Source organism: Palaemon carinicauda, chromosome 24 (assembly GCF_036898095.1).
Source record: "Palaemon carinicauda isolate YSFRI2023 chromosome 24, ASM3689809v2, whole genome shotgun sequence".
Taxonomy (NCBI): Eukaryota; Metazoa; Arthropoda; class Malacostraca; order Decapoda; family Palaemonidae; genus Palaemon; species Palaemon carinicauda.
Genome location: NC_090748.1, coordinates 80,908,294 through 80,927,580, shown reverse-complemented (window position 1 = coordinate 80,927,580; position 19,287 = coordinate 80,908,294). Strand labels below are relative to the sequence as shown.

The 19,287-nt window shown below is 44.6% G+C and overlaps 1 protein-coding gene across 1 annotated transcript in view; it reads left to right on the top strand.

Moving 5' to 3' along the window:
* Cpsf100 (cleavage and polyadenylation specificity factor subunit 2) overlaps positions 1-19,287 on the top strand; it is a 200,073-nt gene that overhangs the window by 65,371 nt on the left and 115,415 nt on the right. The window contains exon 6 of the mRNA XM_068348239.1: positions 11,067-11,223. Coding sequence (XP_068204340.1) covers positions 11,067-11,223 — 157 coding nt within the window. The remainder of the gene's footprint in view (positions 1-11,066; positions 11,224-19,287) is intronic.

Sequence of the window (19,287 nt, the reverse complement as noted above, 5' to 3'; positions counted from 1 at the left end):
GTTGACTAGATTCTCATTCAAAGGGACGACAGGATCTACACTATTATATAATTGTGACCAATTCAAGCACAAAAGATCATGTAAAATCCCATTCCAGTCTGCTTGGGATTTCATATAAATTTTACAAGAATGTGATATATCAGGGACAGGCTGCTCAGTCTTCACTAATAATGAAATCAAGGCATGATCAGATGTCCCAACTGGAGAACCAACCTTACTAGATATAACGCCAGGGGAGTCAGTGTATACGAGGTCCAAGCAATTACCAGACCTGTGAGTAGCTTCATTTATGATTTGCTCACAGCCTGATTCAGAGGCAAAGTCTAAAGCTCTTAAGCCATGGCGATCGGTAGGAGAGATAGAACTTAACCACTCCCTATGGTGAGCATTAAAATCACCAACAAAGACAAAAGAAGCCTCTCTATCATCTTCTTGTATCTTAGCCATAATGGTAAGAAGACAATCGAAGATAGAATCATCCATGTCTGGATTCCGGTAGATCGAACACAAATAAAAGTTGTTATGCCTGCCACAAACTTTTATTACCTGAATCTCATGACATCCACATTGATAGCAGGACTTATGAGAAGCAGGGTACTCGGTCCTAGTATACACCGCCATTCCCCTGGCCCTAGGGATGGCATCACGTTTCAACATTATTGGCTTCTTAAAACCAGTTATAAGGAGCTCAGATGAGTGCCTCATATTAGAAACCAAAGTTTCTGAGCACAAAAGAATGTCATACTGTCTGGACGCAACTGTAAGGTCTTGGATATTTGCATGAAGACCACGAATATTGCAACACAGAAGACGACATTGACGAAATCTAGGACGTACTGGTCCCGGATTTCGCTCAATGTCTCCAGACAGCATAAGAATTAATAGAAATAAAAAAGAGACATCATACTTAAAAACTAGATTAACAAGAATTATAACAAAAACAATACGTACAGAATTATAAACAAAGTGATTGATGATACCCATAGACTATAGTAAATAGTCGGAAAAACTGGTCAACATGGAGGAGCCGATACACCATGCAAGGCTAAATACCCTCCAGGATAGCCACTTCAACTGAAGGGAGGACAGTAAGGATGGTTTTGAGAAGAAAAAGAATCAGAAAAAGGAAAAAGACAACCTCTTGATAAACCACCAGGCATCCATGGCCCTTCTATTAAGCCTGCCCAACACACCATATCAAAAAAACAAGAGGAAGAAAAAAAAAATAAGATAGAATAGTGTGCCTGAGTGTACCCTCAAGCAAGAGAACTCCAACCAATGAGGTAGAATCATTTAAGTATTTACAAACTATGATCTATGGTCTTTAAAATTAGAGTTTAGTGAAAGATTGAAAAAAGCAAATCAGACAATGGCTAGGTTAAGTAAAATTTGGAAATCAAATTGCCTAAGATTACTTATGAAAATCATACTAAATATCAGTTTAGTGAGATCGGTGTTACTCTATGGACATGAGTCATAGTATGATAATGAAACAATCTCCAATAACTGTAGTAGATATGAGAACAAAGCCCTCAGAAGGATATTTGGAGTTGAATGGCAGGACAGGATTAGAAATGCAACTATACGAGAGATTACTCGAGTGCTAAATGTGGATGAGATCATGGTGAGGGGTAGATGGAGATGGTTTGGGCATACTCTTTGCACTCCCCGAGAGAGATTAGTTCACCAAACATTCAGCTGGGCTCCATAATAGACTAGAACAGTTGGAAGTCCCAGGCCCACATGGCTGAGGACTATGAAGTGCAAAGTAGATGATGAATGGAGAAGTTTTGAATTTAAAGCTCAAGATAAAGAGGACTGGCGAAATCTAACCGAGGCCCTTTGCTTGAATAGGCGTAGGAGGAGATGATGATAGGTAAACCAATCAGGTTGTATGACAGAAATGTTGTAAATTGCCTATTATAAAATTTATAGTAAGAAATCTAGTTACTCCCACATACACTTGGGTTTTTGCACTTGATAGAAGTTAATGCAGAATAGTTGCTAAAAGAGAAAATCTGTGGTTAATAATGGGTTAAATCTCGTTTGTTTCAACACTAAATACAAACCCTTTCGCTCTTTATTAGGGAATATACCTTTGGCAAAGCTAGAAGACTAGCCATAAGACTTTAAGCTAGGTGTAACTATCCCAATGCTAGTTAGCAGGGGAATGGGGGTAGTACCAGCTACCCTGCTCACACACGCATACCTGTGTTCTATCGTCACTTTTACTTTGGCTCGGTGGACAGGGAACGTTTGTCTCTCTACCGCCTAACCTTTTTTGAGTGGTCTTTGACTTATTTGTTCTTTTAGTTTTTGTGTATTTTTCGCAGGTGTGAGTGTTGCTGTTTTGGAGACGGCGTAGTGTGGGGTTTTCCTTGAGGGTGGAGAAATCTTTCTTACGATTTCTTCCATTTTGATGCCGAACAACCCATAGGCTGGAGGACTCCTCCGCTTCCCCTAGTGCAGTGGCTCGGTCCTCCCCCCTAGAGGAGTCGTTCTTTGTGTGGATGCGCCTTCACTGTATGAAGTAGATGTTGCTCGGTCTCTGCGAGTTCGATGGTGAGAAGGCTTGTGGCCCACCCATATCTCGACTTTGGTCTTGCTCCTCTACGCAGACGATGACACACCCCTGTTCTACAATGGCAGCCGGCGGAGGGAGTGCAAACTCTGAAGCTTGTTCCTGCGCCTCTTTTGGGGACATTTTTCCTGTCCGTGGGTTAGGTTTTCTCATGAATGGTTTACTGTACTTCAGAGTTGACGACAACGCACTCCCTCGTTCTGCGATGTGAGCTGGCGGAGGTAGTACAAAGTCTGAAGCATGTTCCTGCATCTCTCGGGGAACAACTTTCTCGTTCCCAGATTAGGTTTCATCCCGTGTAGTTTTCTTCGGCGCTAATGACGACGTACTCCATATTTTGGCTAATATAGCCGTTGTAAGGAGTGCAAAATCGGAAGCATGTTTCTGTTCCTCTGTCAGTTGCTGCTCCTGCCGCATCACCGTTTTCATATCCAGAACCTGCTGCAGTTCTTGATCATCATGCTGATGACAGGGTGCTCATATGTACTGAGCTTGCTCAGCCAGCGGAGGAAGGGTGAAGTCCGAATGTCAGCATACAATCGCCCATCAGTTCATGATCTCTTGTCAGCTCATGATCGCCTGTTAGCTTGTGATCACCCATTAGCTCGCTTCCAGGTTCCTGGAATTCCAGCAACTGCTTCCAGTGCCTGACAATTCCTCTTCTCATTATCACCCTCCTGTTCTCTACTACCTTCAGTACTAATGACAAGAGAGCGCAGACCAGCTCGTGACTAGTCTCCAACTCGCAAATAAGTTCCCAACTCACCTGCAGGCCTGCTCATGATTACTCCTAGAATAGCTACCACTATTCAGTGTCACAGCACTGCTCAGCTTACAACTTTCCCTTCTGCGGTAAAGTTCTCTCCGCCTTTGATGATCAGCAATCTCCCCGGTTGCAGGTAGAATCACCAACAACCAGCGACGAGTCTGAGAGGCTTTTACTCCTGGGATGGTCATTACTGTACTGACTTCGTTCAACGGAAAGCTTCTCTGGAGAGAATCCTAGAGCACTACTGGCTACAACCCTCTTTGCAAGTGAGCGCATTGATCTTCCCAGCGAGACTCTCCTTCTTCTCTACTTGTAGACTCTTTGTCCAGAGCAAAAGCTAGCACTACCTCTTCAACACTAGCACTCACGTGTGCGGTAGCACATGAGTGTGTGCTCTACTTCGATGTGCTCTCGATGGCAGCAGCACACAGAACATCATCCTATAGTTTTTATGGGTCGCGCTACTTCGGTAGTGGTTACCATGACATGCAGTCAAGGTGTTTAGCACACACTCTCTTCTTGGGACCTAACCCAGGACTTGCCAACAGTAGGAGGAATACAGCACAATTGTCAACTTTGGTATTTAATATCTCACTCGCTACTCGGAACTTGTTTTCACACAAGTATGGTGGGAATGGATTCCTGAGGCATGCACCTTATTAGAACTTCTGCATATGAGCTTCTGCTCTCGATATGGCAACTAGAGGCCGTGCAGATGTTCAACTTAAAGGGCCCGCAGATACGTAAGCTTCTTCATTGGCTCACTGGTTGTTGTCAGTTTGCATGAACATTCATCAGACCTCTAGTACTATTATTACTACTACTAGTAGTAGTGGTGCCTCCTCTGCTCCCTGTCTCTAACCTTTTTGGGTCTTTAGTTTTTCTTATAGGGTTACCTTACAAGTCGATTTCTTCATGTACTTGCTTGAAAAGATTTAGGTTAGTAGCGCATGGGCTCTCACCTATATGTTGCCGGACCTCACTGGGAAGGTAGAAATAGGCCTGCAGAGTGATTGCCTCAATAGAGGTCTTCCGATCGCTTGCTCCTGCCGCCTTACCCTGTGATTCAGAACGATACTTGAGAGACAATCCTTTGGGATTATTTTCTATTTCTCTCTTCGAGTTAGAGAACTCATGGGATCATGCTTGCTCAGTTTTGGGTTCAGATTCCTTGTGATATCCTCACTCCGTCACGGCTGCATGGGACGGCAGTCTCGTAAAACATAACTTCTCAGGGTTATTATTTTTCATCCCCAAATTTTCTAGGGGATTGAATCAAGTCATGCTTACGTTTATGAACTACAGTCGGCCTTCATTCTTTGTGGTAGTTAGGTTACAGTCACAGCCGCAGAAAGGGGATTTTCGTGAATAAATGCTGCACTAGGGTGTGCTAACTCATAACCTAAAAAGTCACTGCCCCTTGCCAGGACTGAGTGCCTGGGCTGATGATTAACACAGTAAATACTGCCTAATATTGTTTTGGTTTGTTTTCTACAACAGCTTATAATCATATGTACAGTTTACAGTACATTTGCACACATACTGTATACACTATGTACTGGACACAGTAAGGCTACAGTACAGTACAGTATTGTGCTAAAGTAAATCTTTATGAGTCTTCATCTCCTTATTGTTCTGTATAACAAAAGTTGTTCCTATCTAGTTATAGTGTACTGAAATCTAATACTCTCTGATACTGTAGTATATATTACTGTAGTATATGTACAGTAATATCACTTTAGTACTCCTTAACTGTACAGTACTTACTGTAAGTGCTCGGTGTTTTCGTTCTGACGACTCGTAGCCTACACGTTTTCTTGAAGCATGACGCAACTATGTTTAGTCTCTTGCACAGTAAGCTATTATCTACAGTATTTATATTTATTTCCTCTTCTACTTCAATGGGCTAGAAAAATAAAAGATAATAAAAGCATCGTCAGTAACGTTACAGCATACTGTAATCATTGTACAGTATAAGTGCATACAGCCACAACAACTGAAAAAGAAAAAAAATAAACAGCTAGTTGCGTTTTGAAAATAGTGTTATTTTTTTTCAATTTACATAGTAGTTTGGAAGGATTGACTTAACATATAAAGTGCTCAGTATAACTATATACTGTAGTTGTGTTTTTAAGTAAAATAAAAGTAAGTATTGATTTTATGTTTACAGTAAAAACATTCCTTTAGTATTGCGTAGTACTATGTATTTGGCCAAGATGGAGGTAGACGTTATGCCTACATACTGTAATCTCATTGACGATTTTGTAGTTATAATCATTGCTGAAACTCACAAAGTGTTTTATTTTTATACTTTCTTAAACAGAAATACAGCTTATTTTATAAACTAAAAACATAAATATCTCGGTAATACAGTAATTGTTTCTTGTTAAGAAAGAAACAAAAACAGTGCATTTGATTACTGTTCAACTCTCTCTCTCTCTCTCTCTCTCTCTCTCTCTCTCTCTCTCTCTCTCTCTCTCTCTCTCTCTCTCTCTCTCTCTCTCTCTCTCTCTCTCTCTCTCAAAATTAAGATTACCCGGTATTTAAATATTTAATTGTGCTGTAATAAACCATTTATGTATTTTTGTTTTAAATTTTCGGTATATTTTAACAATCGAAGTATTTGGATGCTATGATCAGATCAGCTGATGCACTTATGAATCAATAACAAAGAGTATTGTTTAATATACTATTCCTAGCATGCCTTAATAGTGAGTGAGTTATTTGATCCGAAAATTGAGGTTGACGGCAGACCTCACAGTGCTGATCTGCTGATTTGAATGTAAACAGTGCAAAAGATTATATGTCGCTATGGTTTTAATTATAAATACGATGCTAAAATGTGAATATTACATGCTTTATTAGATACAGTTAAGTGAAACACCAGTATAATAAAAAGTGAAACACCAGTATAATAAAAATCCGGTTTATTTCAAATACACCTGTAATTTTTACCACAGTAAATGGATATACACTGTACAGAGAGAGCTGTGTGGAGAGATAGGTAGTGGCGCGAAGCACTCCCAGGGGAAAGGAGGGTGCGGGCTATTTGAAATCATTGTGCATCGTGAATTTTATTGCGATTATGAGTTTATTTGATAGGTATTTTGTTGTCCTTATGCACAAAAAAGCGAAGCCGCGAAGCAAGAACACGCAATGAACAAGGGCCGACTGTATAGCAAACAAAGATTTGAGGAATCCTCTCCTCATTACACCTTGTCATCATGCCACCGTTTGCCCAGCCTCCCTCGGGACTTGTTCTAAGCAACTTCGACTATCCTTCTGCTCGGTTCTTCTCTGGGAAGACTAAATGTGGCCAACCCAGAGCTTGACCTTGGTCTTATTCATCAGCTTGCTGACAACGATGCTCTTCCTTAATCTGAATTAGCTCAGCCAGCGTAGGGAAGTCCGAAGCTTCAGCCATTTGTCTCTTAGTATAATACCTTTCTCGTCTTCAAGTTATGTTTACCTGTAAGGGACTGCGATACTTCTCATTCGGGTTAGGAATACTCATCGCTTCTTCAATCAGGACTTGTCCTACAGGACTCCTTTGGTCCCTGTAGCGAATCTTAATGTGGCATCACACAGGGCCTCTCAATAAACTCCTTTTGGGGGTATTGAGGATCGACGTTCATGGGATTCCACCATGTGAATGGGTGATCCAAATTGATCAAAGAGTTTTTCTCCTGCAACGGCTTTCGCAAATCTCACCCAGTGACCGAGATTGACTACATCGGCAGAATATCCGCAGTTCGGCCACAAATACATGCACATCATCACAGACCAATCCAGCTGTCCTTTACAATCTACATGAGTCCAAACATCTGGATGGACATACGTATCATGCATTATGTCAGCAATGCATTATTACGGTTTTTCATCAAAATCTCCTAGCTTCAGCTGTCAACTTTCTTGTAGAAAGTCTCCGGCAAGGCGGATTCTAGTTTTCGACCTCTCTTCCCGGAACAAGTTTGTCCAACAAACCTTATCCAGGAGGGAGTCAACGAGCTTGGTCAGACGAGCAGTCAGACCCGAGGACATCATACACTAAAATAGGGAGGCTTTCCGCCAGATTCCAGTTACTTCGTCTTCAAGGAAGGATCTAGGATCTAAAGAATCATCCTATATGACTGGTAATACCATTTGTAAATGGGTTTTTTATTTTCGACGTAATCACAGGTGCGACATTCGTCTGTCAAGACACTTGGATGGTTGTCTATTTGTAACAGACTCTGGGTCATCCCTTCTCCACCATCGAGTCAGGCTTCTCGAGATCTGCCGCGATCTGAGGATTGGAGTAAGATCTCGAGAAATCATCCCTTCAGCCAACACAGATCTGGTATTCCTAGGAGTACCTATAGTTGTCAGACTATTAAAGTCTTTCCTTTTGCGAGCAGATTCAAAAGAATGAAGAAGACATTAGCCCCCTTCCTTTTACAAGTTTTGATGCCATCTCATCGGTTACTCCTTCTGAGGAGTTACTCCTTCCGGCAAGGGCACCTGCTCTCCGGGGAGCACCAGGTGACCAACGGAGAGCATCAGATTCCAACCTCCTCATGGGGTTAGATCTTCCACCTTCCCCTCCAGATTCGATGCTCTTCTAAGAAGCATCAAGAAATGGAGGGGGCACACATGTGGCATCCCACGGCCTCCAGACTCTGATCCGATTCCTAACATCATTGCCACACGAACCTCCTGGAATGAGGACAGTTTTCTGACTGCTCAACAGTTTCTAACTCCAGCAGTTCCAACAGTTTCCTTTAAGACACCCTATGTTGTAGATGAACGACGACACCATGAGAGTGGTTTTTATTCTGACAATCAGAGAAACTCCTCTTCATAGCTCCTATGCCAACTAGTTGGGGAAATGCTAAGGTGGATGAAGACTACTTAGTGTCCTTTGCAACCCTGCTGTACCAAGACAAGGGAGATGTTCTGGCAGACATTCTGATTATTGACTCAGATCGTTGGCTCTGAGTGGTCTGTGGATCTTCAAGTACCTAACAGAGTCCCGACTTTGTGGGTTTCACCAACGGTCTCTGATCGTCAAGCTTCTGAGGTACTCCTCGTCAGTACCTTTTTCCTAAGGGCCTTCTGACTACAGGGGACAGCATAGATGTTTACGCATATCCCCCCTCCCCTCTATTTGATCTAGTAAAAACGCTCAACGAAGAAGGGCATCCAGGCCTGTCGAAAACCGTCTTAGCTGCAAGGTAGCACCAGGCAGAATGGTTGCTGAACCACCTTCATCTGTTCTCAAAGGTGCCAAGGGACCCCTCTCCCCATCACAATCTTTGAAGACAACTACATAGGAAGAAGAGAGTCTTTTTGCACAACTTGTGGAAGAATGTCTGGTTACCCGGGAATCATCAACCTAAGTCAGTCAGCCTTCTGTGGTGCAGGTAGCAGAAGGGTATCGCCTCTCTCGTTGCCTCTACTCTAGTGATAGCGGAGTCCCTTCGACTCTTTAGGAGGAAACTCCTTTCTGTGTCGACGGTCAAAGGCTACCACTCAGCTTTGAGCGTAGTCTTTGACAGGAAAGGGATTTCCTCATTGTTGGGTGTGTCTATCCTCGTATGGAATCTCTGACGTACCTGCCCTCAGTTGGAGGTTAGATTGCCTATGTGGAACATGGTGAGCTTATTGCTGTCTGTGTTTGACATTAGTTCTTCACCTGACACTTCGGACAACCTTCCTGCTTGCCCTGCCCCTGGCCAGAAAAATCAATGAATGACACGCCCTTTCGTACGACATTGACGTCTCTCATTTCAAAGTTGGGGACAGGTAATACCCGACTCCGTTTCTGAGTGTGTCTCCAGACCCAAAATCCGGCGGTAACGGATCCCAGATTCGATCTCCTCCAGATTGGGACTTGAGCCCTTCCAGACTGGGAGTCTCTCCAGTCAGGAGCTGGAGGTGCTACCTCAAAAGATCTGTAGGAGCCTGCCCCTGAGTGGCAGCACTCTTTGTCAGCATTGGGAAGGTCAAGAATCATGATCTCTGCAGGAATTTACAAGGTTATAGACTGGGCATTAAATCCTGAGCCTTATCGTCAGATGAGGAGACCTAGAGCTCATGACGTTAGGGGCATAAGTACATCCCTAGCGTGCAAGAAGAAGAACTCTATGACGCAGGTCCTACAAGCGGGTATGTGGAAGCATCAAACGACCTTCACGGCTCACTACTTGCAAGACATGTCCCATAGGAACATAGAGGCGTTCTCCATTGGCCCTGTGGTGGCTACACAACAAAGGGCTTAAGCACCTCACAGTCCTTGATGATCAAGTAGCCGATGGTGGTGGCAGAGGTTGCCAGTGATTAAATTTGGGATTAATAACAAGAATAACTGGCTCTTTCTTTCTTTCATCTTCCCCTCTCTTGGGAAACAGCACCATTGGTCCTCTGCACGCTGGCCTCCCCTATCTGTAGGTAATAACCATTTCCCTTGTGTAACCTAGTATAGATTTAATACTTTTCTACGTCCCTGATACTCCCCATGAGGTAGTTATTGGGAAATGTCTATATTTGATATTAACATTCCTATTTAGCTCGGAATATTTTTACTTAGACAGTCACATTGCTAATTTTCACACGCACACAGGTTGCTCAGGCCACTATCCATGCATTGCATGGAGTTTTAGCAAGGTGTCAGGGTTTTTCTCAGTTACAGACCAAGCCCGTACGTGAAAACCCCGGGTCAGTGGCCAAGTCATTGGTCAAACTTCCACCCTCCTAATGGGGGAGTTTTCCTTATTAAATACCGTAAGCTTTGTAGAGTATCAGAACCAATTACAAATTTGAAAGTAATTTGTATTTTTTCTAACAATACAAACCTGTAGCTATTCATATAAATTACCCCGCCATCACCTGTCCCACAGATTAAGTCCTGCCTGCAATCAAAAGTGGTTCGAATACACTGGTGTGTGAGTGAGAGGAGTAACTGGCAACCCCCACTACCCCTCACTAACCTCCTTCCCCCCTCCCTGGCACTAATAGCGGTTTTGATAGTTGCCACCTCGCATAAAGTCTTGATGGTTATTCTTCCAGCCTCGCCGAAAGATAATCCCTAATAAATAGCTACAGGTTTGTATCTTTAGGAAAATTACAAATTACTTTCAAATTGGTCACTTAGCTTGAAAATAATGTTGTGAGTAAAAGCACTAGAATTAGCACTGGTAATGAAAGTGCTGATACGAGCACTGAAATTCACATTATTAAGTTTTCTTAACTTATTAGTATGCGCCACACTACCTAATACTGTAATTTGTTTACTAAAGAAACATGCAAATCTAAATATGTAAGTTAATTCTTAAATTATATCCAGTTTGTATTTGTATTGAAAGTTGTATTGTTAATTAAATATTGTAAAAAAATAAAAATAGTTACAACTACTCTAAACTGTGTAGTAAGTCTTCGAGGTTTTTGAATAACTAAGTAAACACTGTGTATTACATAGTTTACTATGATTGAAAATAAGGTTGGGTTACAATGATGAAATTTTAATGTTTTTAGTTAACCTTTTCTTGTTTAAAGTGTGTGATTTAGGCTAAGAAAAAAATAAGTTAGAATTTATAAAAGATTTATGATGATTATATAACTTTACTAGGAAAATCGCAAATTTTATTTTAAAAGTAAAAGTCTTTATGATAGGGTAATATGATAATATCAGATGTGCTTGTGTGATTTGTTGTAAGAAATTTTATATTTACTTTCCAGGACATTGTTTATGCTGTAGACTTCAATCATAAAAAGGAGAGACATTTGGGAGGCTGTGAACTGGAAAAGATATCTCGACCATCACTGCTCATAACAGATGCTTTCAATTTTTCATATAGACAAGAGCGTAGACGCCACAGAGATGAGAAGCTTGTTGGTTGGTATTTTTATAAACATATTATTATAACTTAAAGGGAATTGTACCAATTCAAAAGGGTTCATAATTTATTCATATTTTTTTTTTTTTAAAGTTAAAAGCAGACTATGAAAGTTGAAGTGTAGTTTTATCAAACTTGAAAAAGAAATGGTTAAAATACATATTTTTTTTTAAACAAGCTTCTTTTGTAGAGATTATTACTTCTATGGTTGATGGGTTTAGTGATTCCTTGTCTAAACTAGAGTCTTCCTTTTTATTGTATGTGTTTCTGGCATCTGAGCTGCCTTAGTCCAGACCAAATCATCAGAACTTAATTCTTTTGTCTGCAAAATGCTGAAGAAAGGAATGATAGGGGAGTTCTCTCCCTAAAGTTCCAGGCTAACTTCTCAATTTCTTTAGATTCAGTTGAAATGAGTGATGTTTTTCCTCCCTAATCTTAACACACATCCATGTCTTCTCATGACTACCCCTCAGAAGCATTGGAGCTGTACAATCAACCTCTAAAACATTTATAGGCAAATCCTTAGTACTCCTCTGTTCTGTCCCTACCTTGGGTTTTGTATAAGTTGTAGCTCATTTAGGTATAGATTATTGCCTTTTAGCCTCAACATAGCTCTCTTGGTGTTCATTAAATTGGCAAAACTGATGATCAAGCTTACGGGTGGAGACAAGAAGTGTGTTTTCTATACACCAATTTTGTCTTTCACATTTTCATGAGCTTCTCTGTCTGATTAGCTTCACCAGTTCAAGACTAATCCTTCTGAAGGTCTCCACCCCTCAACCTTTCCCAGGCCTCAGAAAAGATTCCTTTTAATGGCCAAGAGCTTCATTTAGAGGCCTTCCTCCAGAGGGCTTCGGGGACGAGTCCTGGGCCTGCTCCAATTTGCCTTAGATGTTGACACAGTTATGAAAATCAGCTGAAAGACTTCATTTAGGTTTGGATGAAAGCAGCTAAAAAGGGCTACTGTACAGATAATCCCCATTGCCCTTTTGCTGAAGCTAGATCATGAGGTTGCAAATTGCTCTGTTAAGTCTTTCCATACAAGTCCTTTGGGTTCCCCCCACAATCTCCATGATTCTTCACTGATAGGCTTAAGATATGGGTAGGTCACCCAAGGTATTCTACATATTGGGTAAATAGTTTTCTCAGTTTGTAGCATTCTAAAAATGTGTTAAAACTAATAGCATTTTTTTTTACACTAAAGAAGGTCAATCTAAGGAGAAACTCACACAAAGCTCTTCATCAACAACCAAGCAGCTGTCTGTTGTCTCCACAAAAGGTCTCATTTAAGAACCCTAAATTCTGTAGTTCCACTCATCATTAAGTTCCTTCAAGAGAGAATTTTTTTTCTCCTTAGTCTACCTGTTTGGCCCTCTCAGTGCAATAATGTACACCTTGTCCAATCAGACAGCCATGGACACAGAATGGAGCTTAAGTCAGAGCTCTTTCTACGAGATCCTCAACATTGTGCTTTATTTTCATGTGGATATATTCACGATGGCAAAGAACCAAAAACTCCCTCACAATGTAGCCATGAATGTGGACTTGTGCAGGGTCAGTAGATACCTTGAATCTAGACTTAAACAGATAGTGTTCAATCTGCCCTTTTTCTCTGATGAGTTTAATTGCAAAGGTTTTGAATATCCCAGGAGATTTCATAGGGACAGGTGTGCTCTTGGCTCCACTATGATAAAAAAGTTCGTTTCCACTCCTTCATTGTCAGACTAAAGTCACATCCTCTTCAGGTGGTACAGGTATACCAGAATGTAGGGAGCCAGATCACCGTCGCTTCCATCTTTTTAACTTAAGACCTTCACACTTGGATTTTCTCACTCTGTTTACTAGATAGGCTTCTTGACTAACAGCATACTTGATAGGCTGTAATAGGTCTTCCTCTACTAAACAATAGCAGTTAGGGTAGTGGGTGTGAATGTCTTTTTTTAAGGTTATGGTTCTATGCCGTTTAACTCCGTATTTCGTAGCTTCCTTTCTGGTCCACCTTTTTTGCAGAATAAGAAGCCCAAACCTTCAATAATTATGTCATACAAAGCACTTTAACAGAATCTCTTGAACATGCTTTTTACGTGGATTTAGACTTAGACACGTTTTACAAAAACGTTTATTAGTTCCGACGCGATATACAAACCTCGTAATCATTTAATATAGGAATTCACTTCAGCTCAGCTGAAACAGCCTGAGAGAAAGAAAAGCAGGCAGTTGTGCTGATTGGTTGGCTGGCGGTATGGGGCGGAGGCCCCCCCCACCGCCAGCCCGCTTTCCTCATTCACTCACTTCGGCTCAATGTGGATGGTTGCCTACTCTCCGCTCTCTACTCTAAAGCCTTTTGCCTTCTCTTGTGCTTGTGTACTAGTGATTGGTCTTTGTTATGAAGGAGAAAGTTACTCGATAAATGCAATGTTGTGCAGGCCGTGGCGGGCGTTGCAGTGGGTGCCGTTCGTCACCTTCTGTAGACCCGCACACCCTCTGCTCGACATCCAGGGGAAAACCTTGCTCTCAAGGTTCTCCTTGCCGTAGTTTGAATCCTGGCCGCCATTTTGGGAAGCCCGGATTCTAAGCCTGTCTGGATTTTCTCGGGTTTCGCCGGGGGAGTGGTCGACCTTAGCGCTTCCGCTATTTGGCGATCACGAGAGAGACCCGACAGATTGCTATTACCGATGACGACACGTTACCCAGTAACAAAGGGGGAATTTTGGGCGCCTCTCGGATTATCAGGTAAGTTTGACTTGAATTTGTTAAGATGCCATTTAGATATGGCGGACGAGCTTCAACAACGTCATTTGAATGATACGATTGTTGATGAACACATGAATGTAATCGAGTTTGTAACAGGGTTGCCAGGTTGGCCTTTTTCAGCTAAAGATATCAAATTTGGCCTTTTTTTTATTTGAAATTGGTTAGCCTTTAGCAATATTTTAAAAGGTTGGCCTTAAAGGCTATACCTTTGGTCTTTTTTAACTTCTTGAAGCTGCAGTTGATCAAAGTTGGCCTTTTCTCACTTAGGAAACCTGGCAACCCTGGGTTGTAACTTTATTGACTCCCATGTTCACTGATGCCCTGTTGTTGTTGACTATGTACCTGATAAAGCATTAGTTCCTGGCAAAATGCAAATCTTTCCAAGGGTAAAATAATTGCAGGGCTCCCTGTTAAAACAAGGGAGAGTAAGGTTTTAATCACTGAGTTTTCTTTAACGACGGATGGCAAATCCTTTATAGTTTCGCCCGCAAGTCAGTTAAAATTAAATTCTGCCTAATCTTCTGCTGATAAGCAGTTAAAATTAAAATCTGCCAAATCTCCTGCTGATAAGCAGTTAAAATTAAAATCTGCCAAACTCTTGCTGATACAATATGTTTTTCAGGTTCACCATGTAGACATGGCTCAGGTTGTTCATCCTCGTCCAGTGTCGTCTGCTGTTGCTTTGACCAACGTTCCAGCACCTCGGAGGGGGCACAAGAAGAGGAAGCCTGGGCGGTATTTCTCTTCTAGTTCCTCCTCCTCTCTCCTCCTCCTCTTCGTCTTCATCTTCTGACTCTGACTCTTCTCCCCCAGGGGAAAGAGGAAAATGAAGAGGGCCAGAAAGGCCAGTCGCAGTGGAAGGGACATGGCGCCCCGAGACACCTCTTCTCCTCTGGAGAATGAGGGCGATGTGCGAGATTCCCGTGTTCCCCTCACTAGTGGGATTGTTCATGGCGAATCTCACGTAAGGCCTCCATGCACGACAACCGCGCTCGAGGGCGTAGGTATCGTCTCTCAGAGCATGGTGACGGGGTCCTTGGGCCCCTGATCTACTGCTCAGACTCTAATTGAACCGCTCTTGAGTGGGGAAAGGAGAGTTCTAGCTTCGGCACGAAATATCTCAGCTGTGGTCTCTCGTAAAGAATCCGCGGTTGGCACGACTACCTCCATGGGGTTAGCCACACGGACCAGCTCAGCGACTCGTGTGTCGCGTGAGCAGGGAGCAGGCTCAGACAGTCGCGCACTTGACCCGCGCCACTCGGGTCTGGCATGGAGCCACCTCGCGGCTCAGCTTGCGGCATAGGGGCTGGTCGTGTACGATCAGGCTAGCTCTCGCGCTTATCAGCCGCGAGAGATGCAGCCAACCCCCATGTTTTCTGGCCATGTAACAGGTGAGGCTGCGCGCACCACTCGCGCGACTAACCTGTCTACACCTGCTGGTGTGAGCGCTGCAGTTACCAGCGACACCGCTCGCGCTCAAGCTCCTTCGGGAGCTTCGTGGACTCGCAGCGACCAGTCACGCACTCGGTGGCAATGGGAACCTCGATGCATTCCATCGGGAATGAACCCTGCCTTGACTCCTGAATACACGCCTGGTTCGGTCCTAGGACTAGAGCAAGGGTATTCATAGGGAATGTCATCACCCGTGCAGCATGTCGCTTCCCCTACACCTACGGATGTAGCGGGACCGAGGGATCAGCCAATTCCTGGAGACGGAAGATCCCGAGGTGGAGTTGCAGTTCCTAGAGGTCATTACCCCCATGTGTGAGATTAATGGCTTCATGGCTCCTCCTGCGGTAGTGTCTGAGATAAGTGTACAGCCTTGGAGATCCTATGGGGAGCTCCCGAAGGCAGTTCACGGCCCCTCACACTACCCTGGTTGAGACAGGCTGCTTGATCATTGGACCGAGTGAGTGACCAGATCGCAGGACCTGGTGACTCGCTTAGGCCAAGGTTCGAACAAGTTTCTCCCTCAACCACTCCAGCGACAGAAGAGGTACTATGTCACAGAGTCTCCTGTGTCTTGTCTTCTCCCTCTCAACCCCGCTGTCGGAGCGCTTGCTGGGGGGTTCCTCGGTCGAGAGCTTGTAATCCCAGAGAGTGGCCTTCTCGGCCTCTGAGATTTCAACTATGGAGTCCATCTCTGTAGCTGCTCTTAAGGCTGCTTCGTGGCACGACCACTGGTGTGGTACGGCCATAGTGTTCGTACGGGACACCAAGCTCACTAACCCCGAACACATGGAGCAGTACAGGAACCTGGCTTTGTCTGGTGGGAAAGCTGTTGCTTTTCTCTTGGACCAGCTTGCTACCCAGTATGCCAATCTGATCCTTAAAAAATGCGAGGCAGTAGCCACTCGTTTGGTGAGATAGATTGGTTCAGGAGAGGCCCTGACACCCAGGAACTTTCCTATTAGAGCTGCAACTTCTCTCTTTCCTCCAGAGGAAGTTCGGGCCACGCGGGATAAATGGCACCTCGACTCGGAGGACTCCATTATCCACCAGGCGCAAGCTGTGAGTTTCAAGGGACCTGGTCCCGCGAAACCGTCCGCAGCCAGGCCGAGTCAGGCCAAGCCCACGGGAAGTGGCAAGAGTACCACTGGTCGTGCTCCTGTGCAGCCGAGACCTGCTCCTGTTCAGAAGGGTTCTGCCCCCAAACAGACCTTTCAGCTTCCCTCTGGAGCTCCGCCACGTCGGGGAAAGAACAGGGGCAAGCAAGAGAAAGGGAAACGCTGAGATTGGCTTTCCACTTCCCATGCTGTGGAGGGTAGGAGGATGCCTGTTGCGCCATTGGGCGATGTGGCAGCACCTCAGGGCCGAGGAATGGGTAGTGTCGACCCTTCGCGAAGGGTACAAGCTCCCATTCGTGCTTCATTGGCCCCCTATCCTCCACTCCAATAGCGTTCCATGCATACGCTCTAACATCCCTGAAGGCTCTGGCCTTGGAGGCGGAGGTCCAGGAAATGTTGGAGAAGGATGCGCTAAAAGTTGTACACGATCAGTCACCAGGAGGTTGGGGACTGATCATCAACCTTTCGCCATTGAATAAGTTTGTTCAGCAAACTGCGTTCAAGATGCTAACAGTTCGCTTTGTGCTGTTAGCCATTTGGCAGTACGACTTTATGCTTTCAATAGACTTGAAGGACGCGTACTTACAAGTACCAGTTCATCGGTCGTCTAGAAAGTACCTCTGATTCACCTTCCAGGGCACGGTGTACCAGTTCAAAGTACAGTACTGTGCTTCGGACTGTGCACAGCTCCCCAAGTGTTCACGCGAGTATTTACGACGGTAGCAGCTTGGGCCCACTCGAGGGGCATCCGCATACTAATGTACCTCGATGACTGGCTGATTCTCGCCCGCTCGCAGGAGCAGTTGAGTCAGGATCAAGACTCGCTTCTAGCAGTCTGTCGCGATGTGGGGATCGTGGTGAACTGCGAGAAGTCGAACCTCATTCCCAAGCAGAAGGTGAAGTGTCTGGGAATGCTGATCGACTCGGCATCCCAGCCCTGCAGTGGCAAGCTCTTCTAGGTTACCTCTCCTCACTGGAGAAGCTTGTTCCTTTCGGGCGGATCCATCTGCGCTCCCTTCAGTGGTGTCTGAAGGAGCAGTGGTCGGCAGCCACCGATCCTCCCTTTCGTCCGGTCCTCATGGAACGCGAGGTAAGGAACTATCTCCTTTGGTGGCTAAACGAGGAGAACCTTATGAGAGGGTTTTCTCATAAACCCTTCTCCATCTCAGTTCCGTCTGTTCTCAGACGCGTCCACGGAAGGTTGGGGTGCACACCTGGACGACTTGGTCGTGTCAGGTGTGTGGTCGGAAGAGACGAAACACCTGCACATCAACGTGCTAGAAATGATGGCAGTCTCGAGAGCACTCTTTCATTTCCAGGCCCGTTGGAGAGAGCACTCTGTAGTGCTAATGAGCGACAACACGTCCGTGGTCGTGCACGTCAACAAGCAAGGGGGCACGTTCTCACATCCCTTGTAGCAGTTAACGAGGCAGGTGTTTCTGTGGGCAGAGAGTCAACACGTAACCTTGTCAGCCAGGTATATTCCAGGCAAGAGAAGTGTTCGGGCAGACGCCCTAAGTTGCAGAAACCAGGTAATAGGAGCAGAATAGTCTCTTCACCCTTGGGTCGCGAGTAGAGTACTCGACCTCTGGGGAGAACCATGTATCGACCTTTCGCAACACGGCACAACACCAAGCTTGCTGTGTTTTGCTCTCCAGTACCAGATCCCGCAGCTGCGTTTGAGGACGCACTGCAACATCCTTGGGATCTACTGGATTGCTACACGTTTCCCCCCCCCCTTTTATCTTGCTTCAGGCAGTCCTGTACCAGGTCCTAGTAGCTCCAGGACTCAGGATGACTCTCATTGCTCCACCATGGAGTGGTTTCCCGATCTGTTGTCGCTCCTGGTTGAGGCACCGCGAGAGCTACCACACTGGCCCAATCTCCTTCGGCAACCCTTGTCGAACAGGTACCACCAGGCAGTGCAGTCGCTCAGATTTCACGCTCGGAGACTCTCCAGCATCTCCTCAGAGCGCGAGGCTTTTCGCGACTCGCTGCGAGAGACATGGAAGGGTACCTTAGAAGATCCTCCTCCTCAGTCTACCAGGGGAAGTGGTTGGTCTTCTGTGATTGGTGTAGTGGAAGGGGTATCTCTCCAATCGGAGCCTCTCTGACTCAGATCGCAGACTTCCTAGTCTTTCTTCGCAGAGATAAGCTCCTTTTGGTTTCTGCCATTAAAGGCTACAGGTCTGCCCTTGCAATGGTGTTCCGTCTGAAGGGCATAGATATCTCTAATGCCCTGGGGATTTCTACGCTCATTAAGAGCTTCGAACAGTCGCGTCCCCCGAGGGAACTTAGTGTTCCCTAGTGGGATGTCACCGTAATTCTCGGGTCGCTTACTCGTGTTCCGTATGAACCCTTGAGCCGTGCCTCAAATAGGCACTTGACTTTTAGGACTTTTTTCTGCTAGCCTTAGTATCGGCAAAGAAAGTCTGGGAGTTACACGGTCTCTCCTGTAATGTCACTCACTCAGAGGGTTGGAAGAAGATCTCCTTGAGTTTTGTGCCAGAGTTTGTGGCCAAGATTCAGAACCGAGCGATCCACAATCCTAGGTTCGAGGCCTTCACTATTCCTTCCTTACCGGATGTGGTGGTTCAGGTGAGAGGCTTCTCTGTTGGACAACCCTTTTCAAGGTTGAGAGATCTATGACCTGAATCCAGCCTCCATATTGCCTTCTCTACAAGATATATGTCCAATGTGTATATATTAACTCTTTCTGGTTAAGAGAAACTATCATGAGAA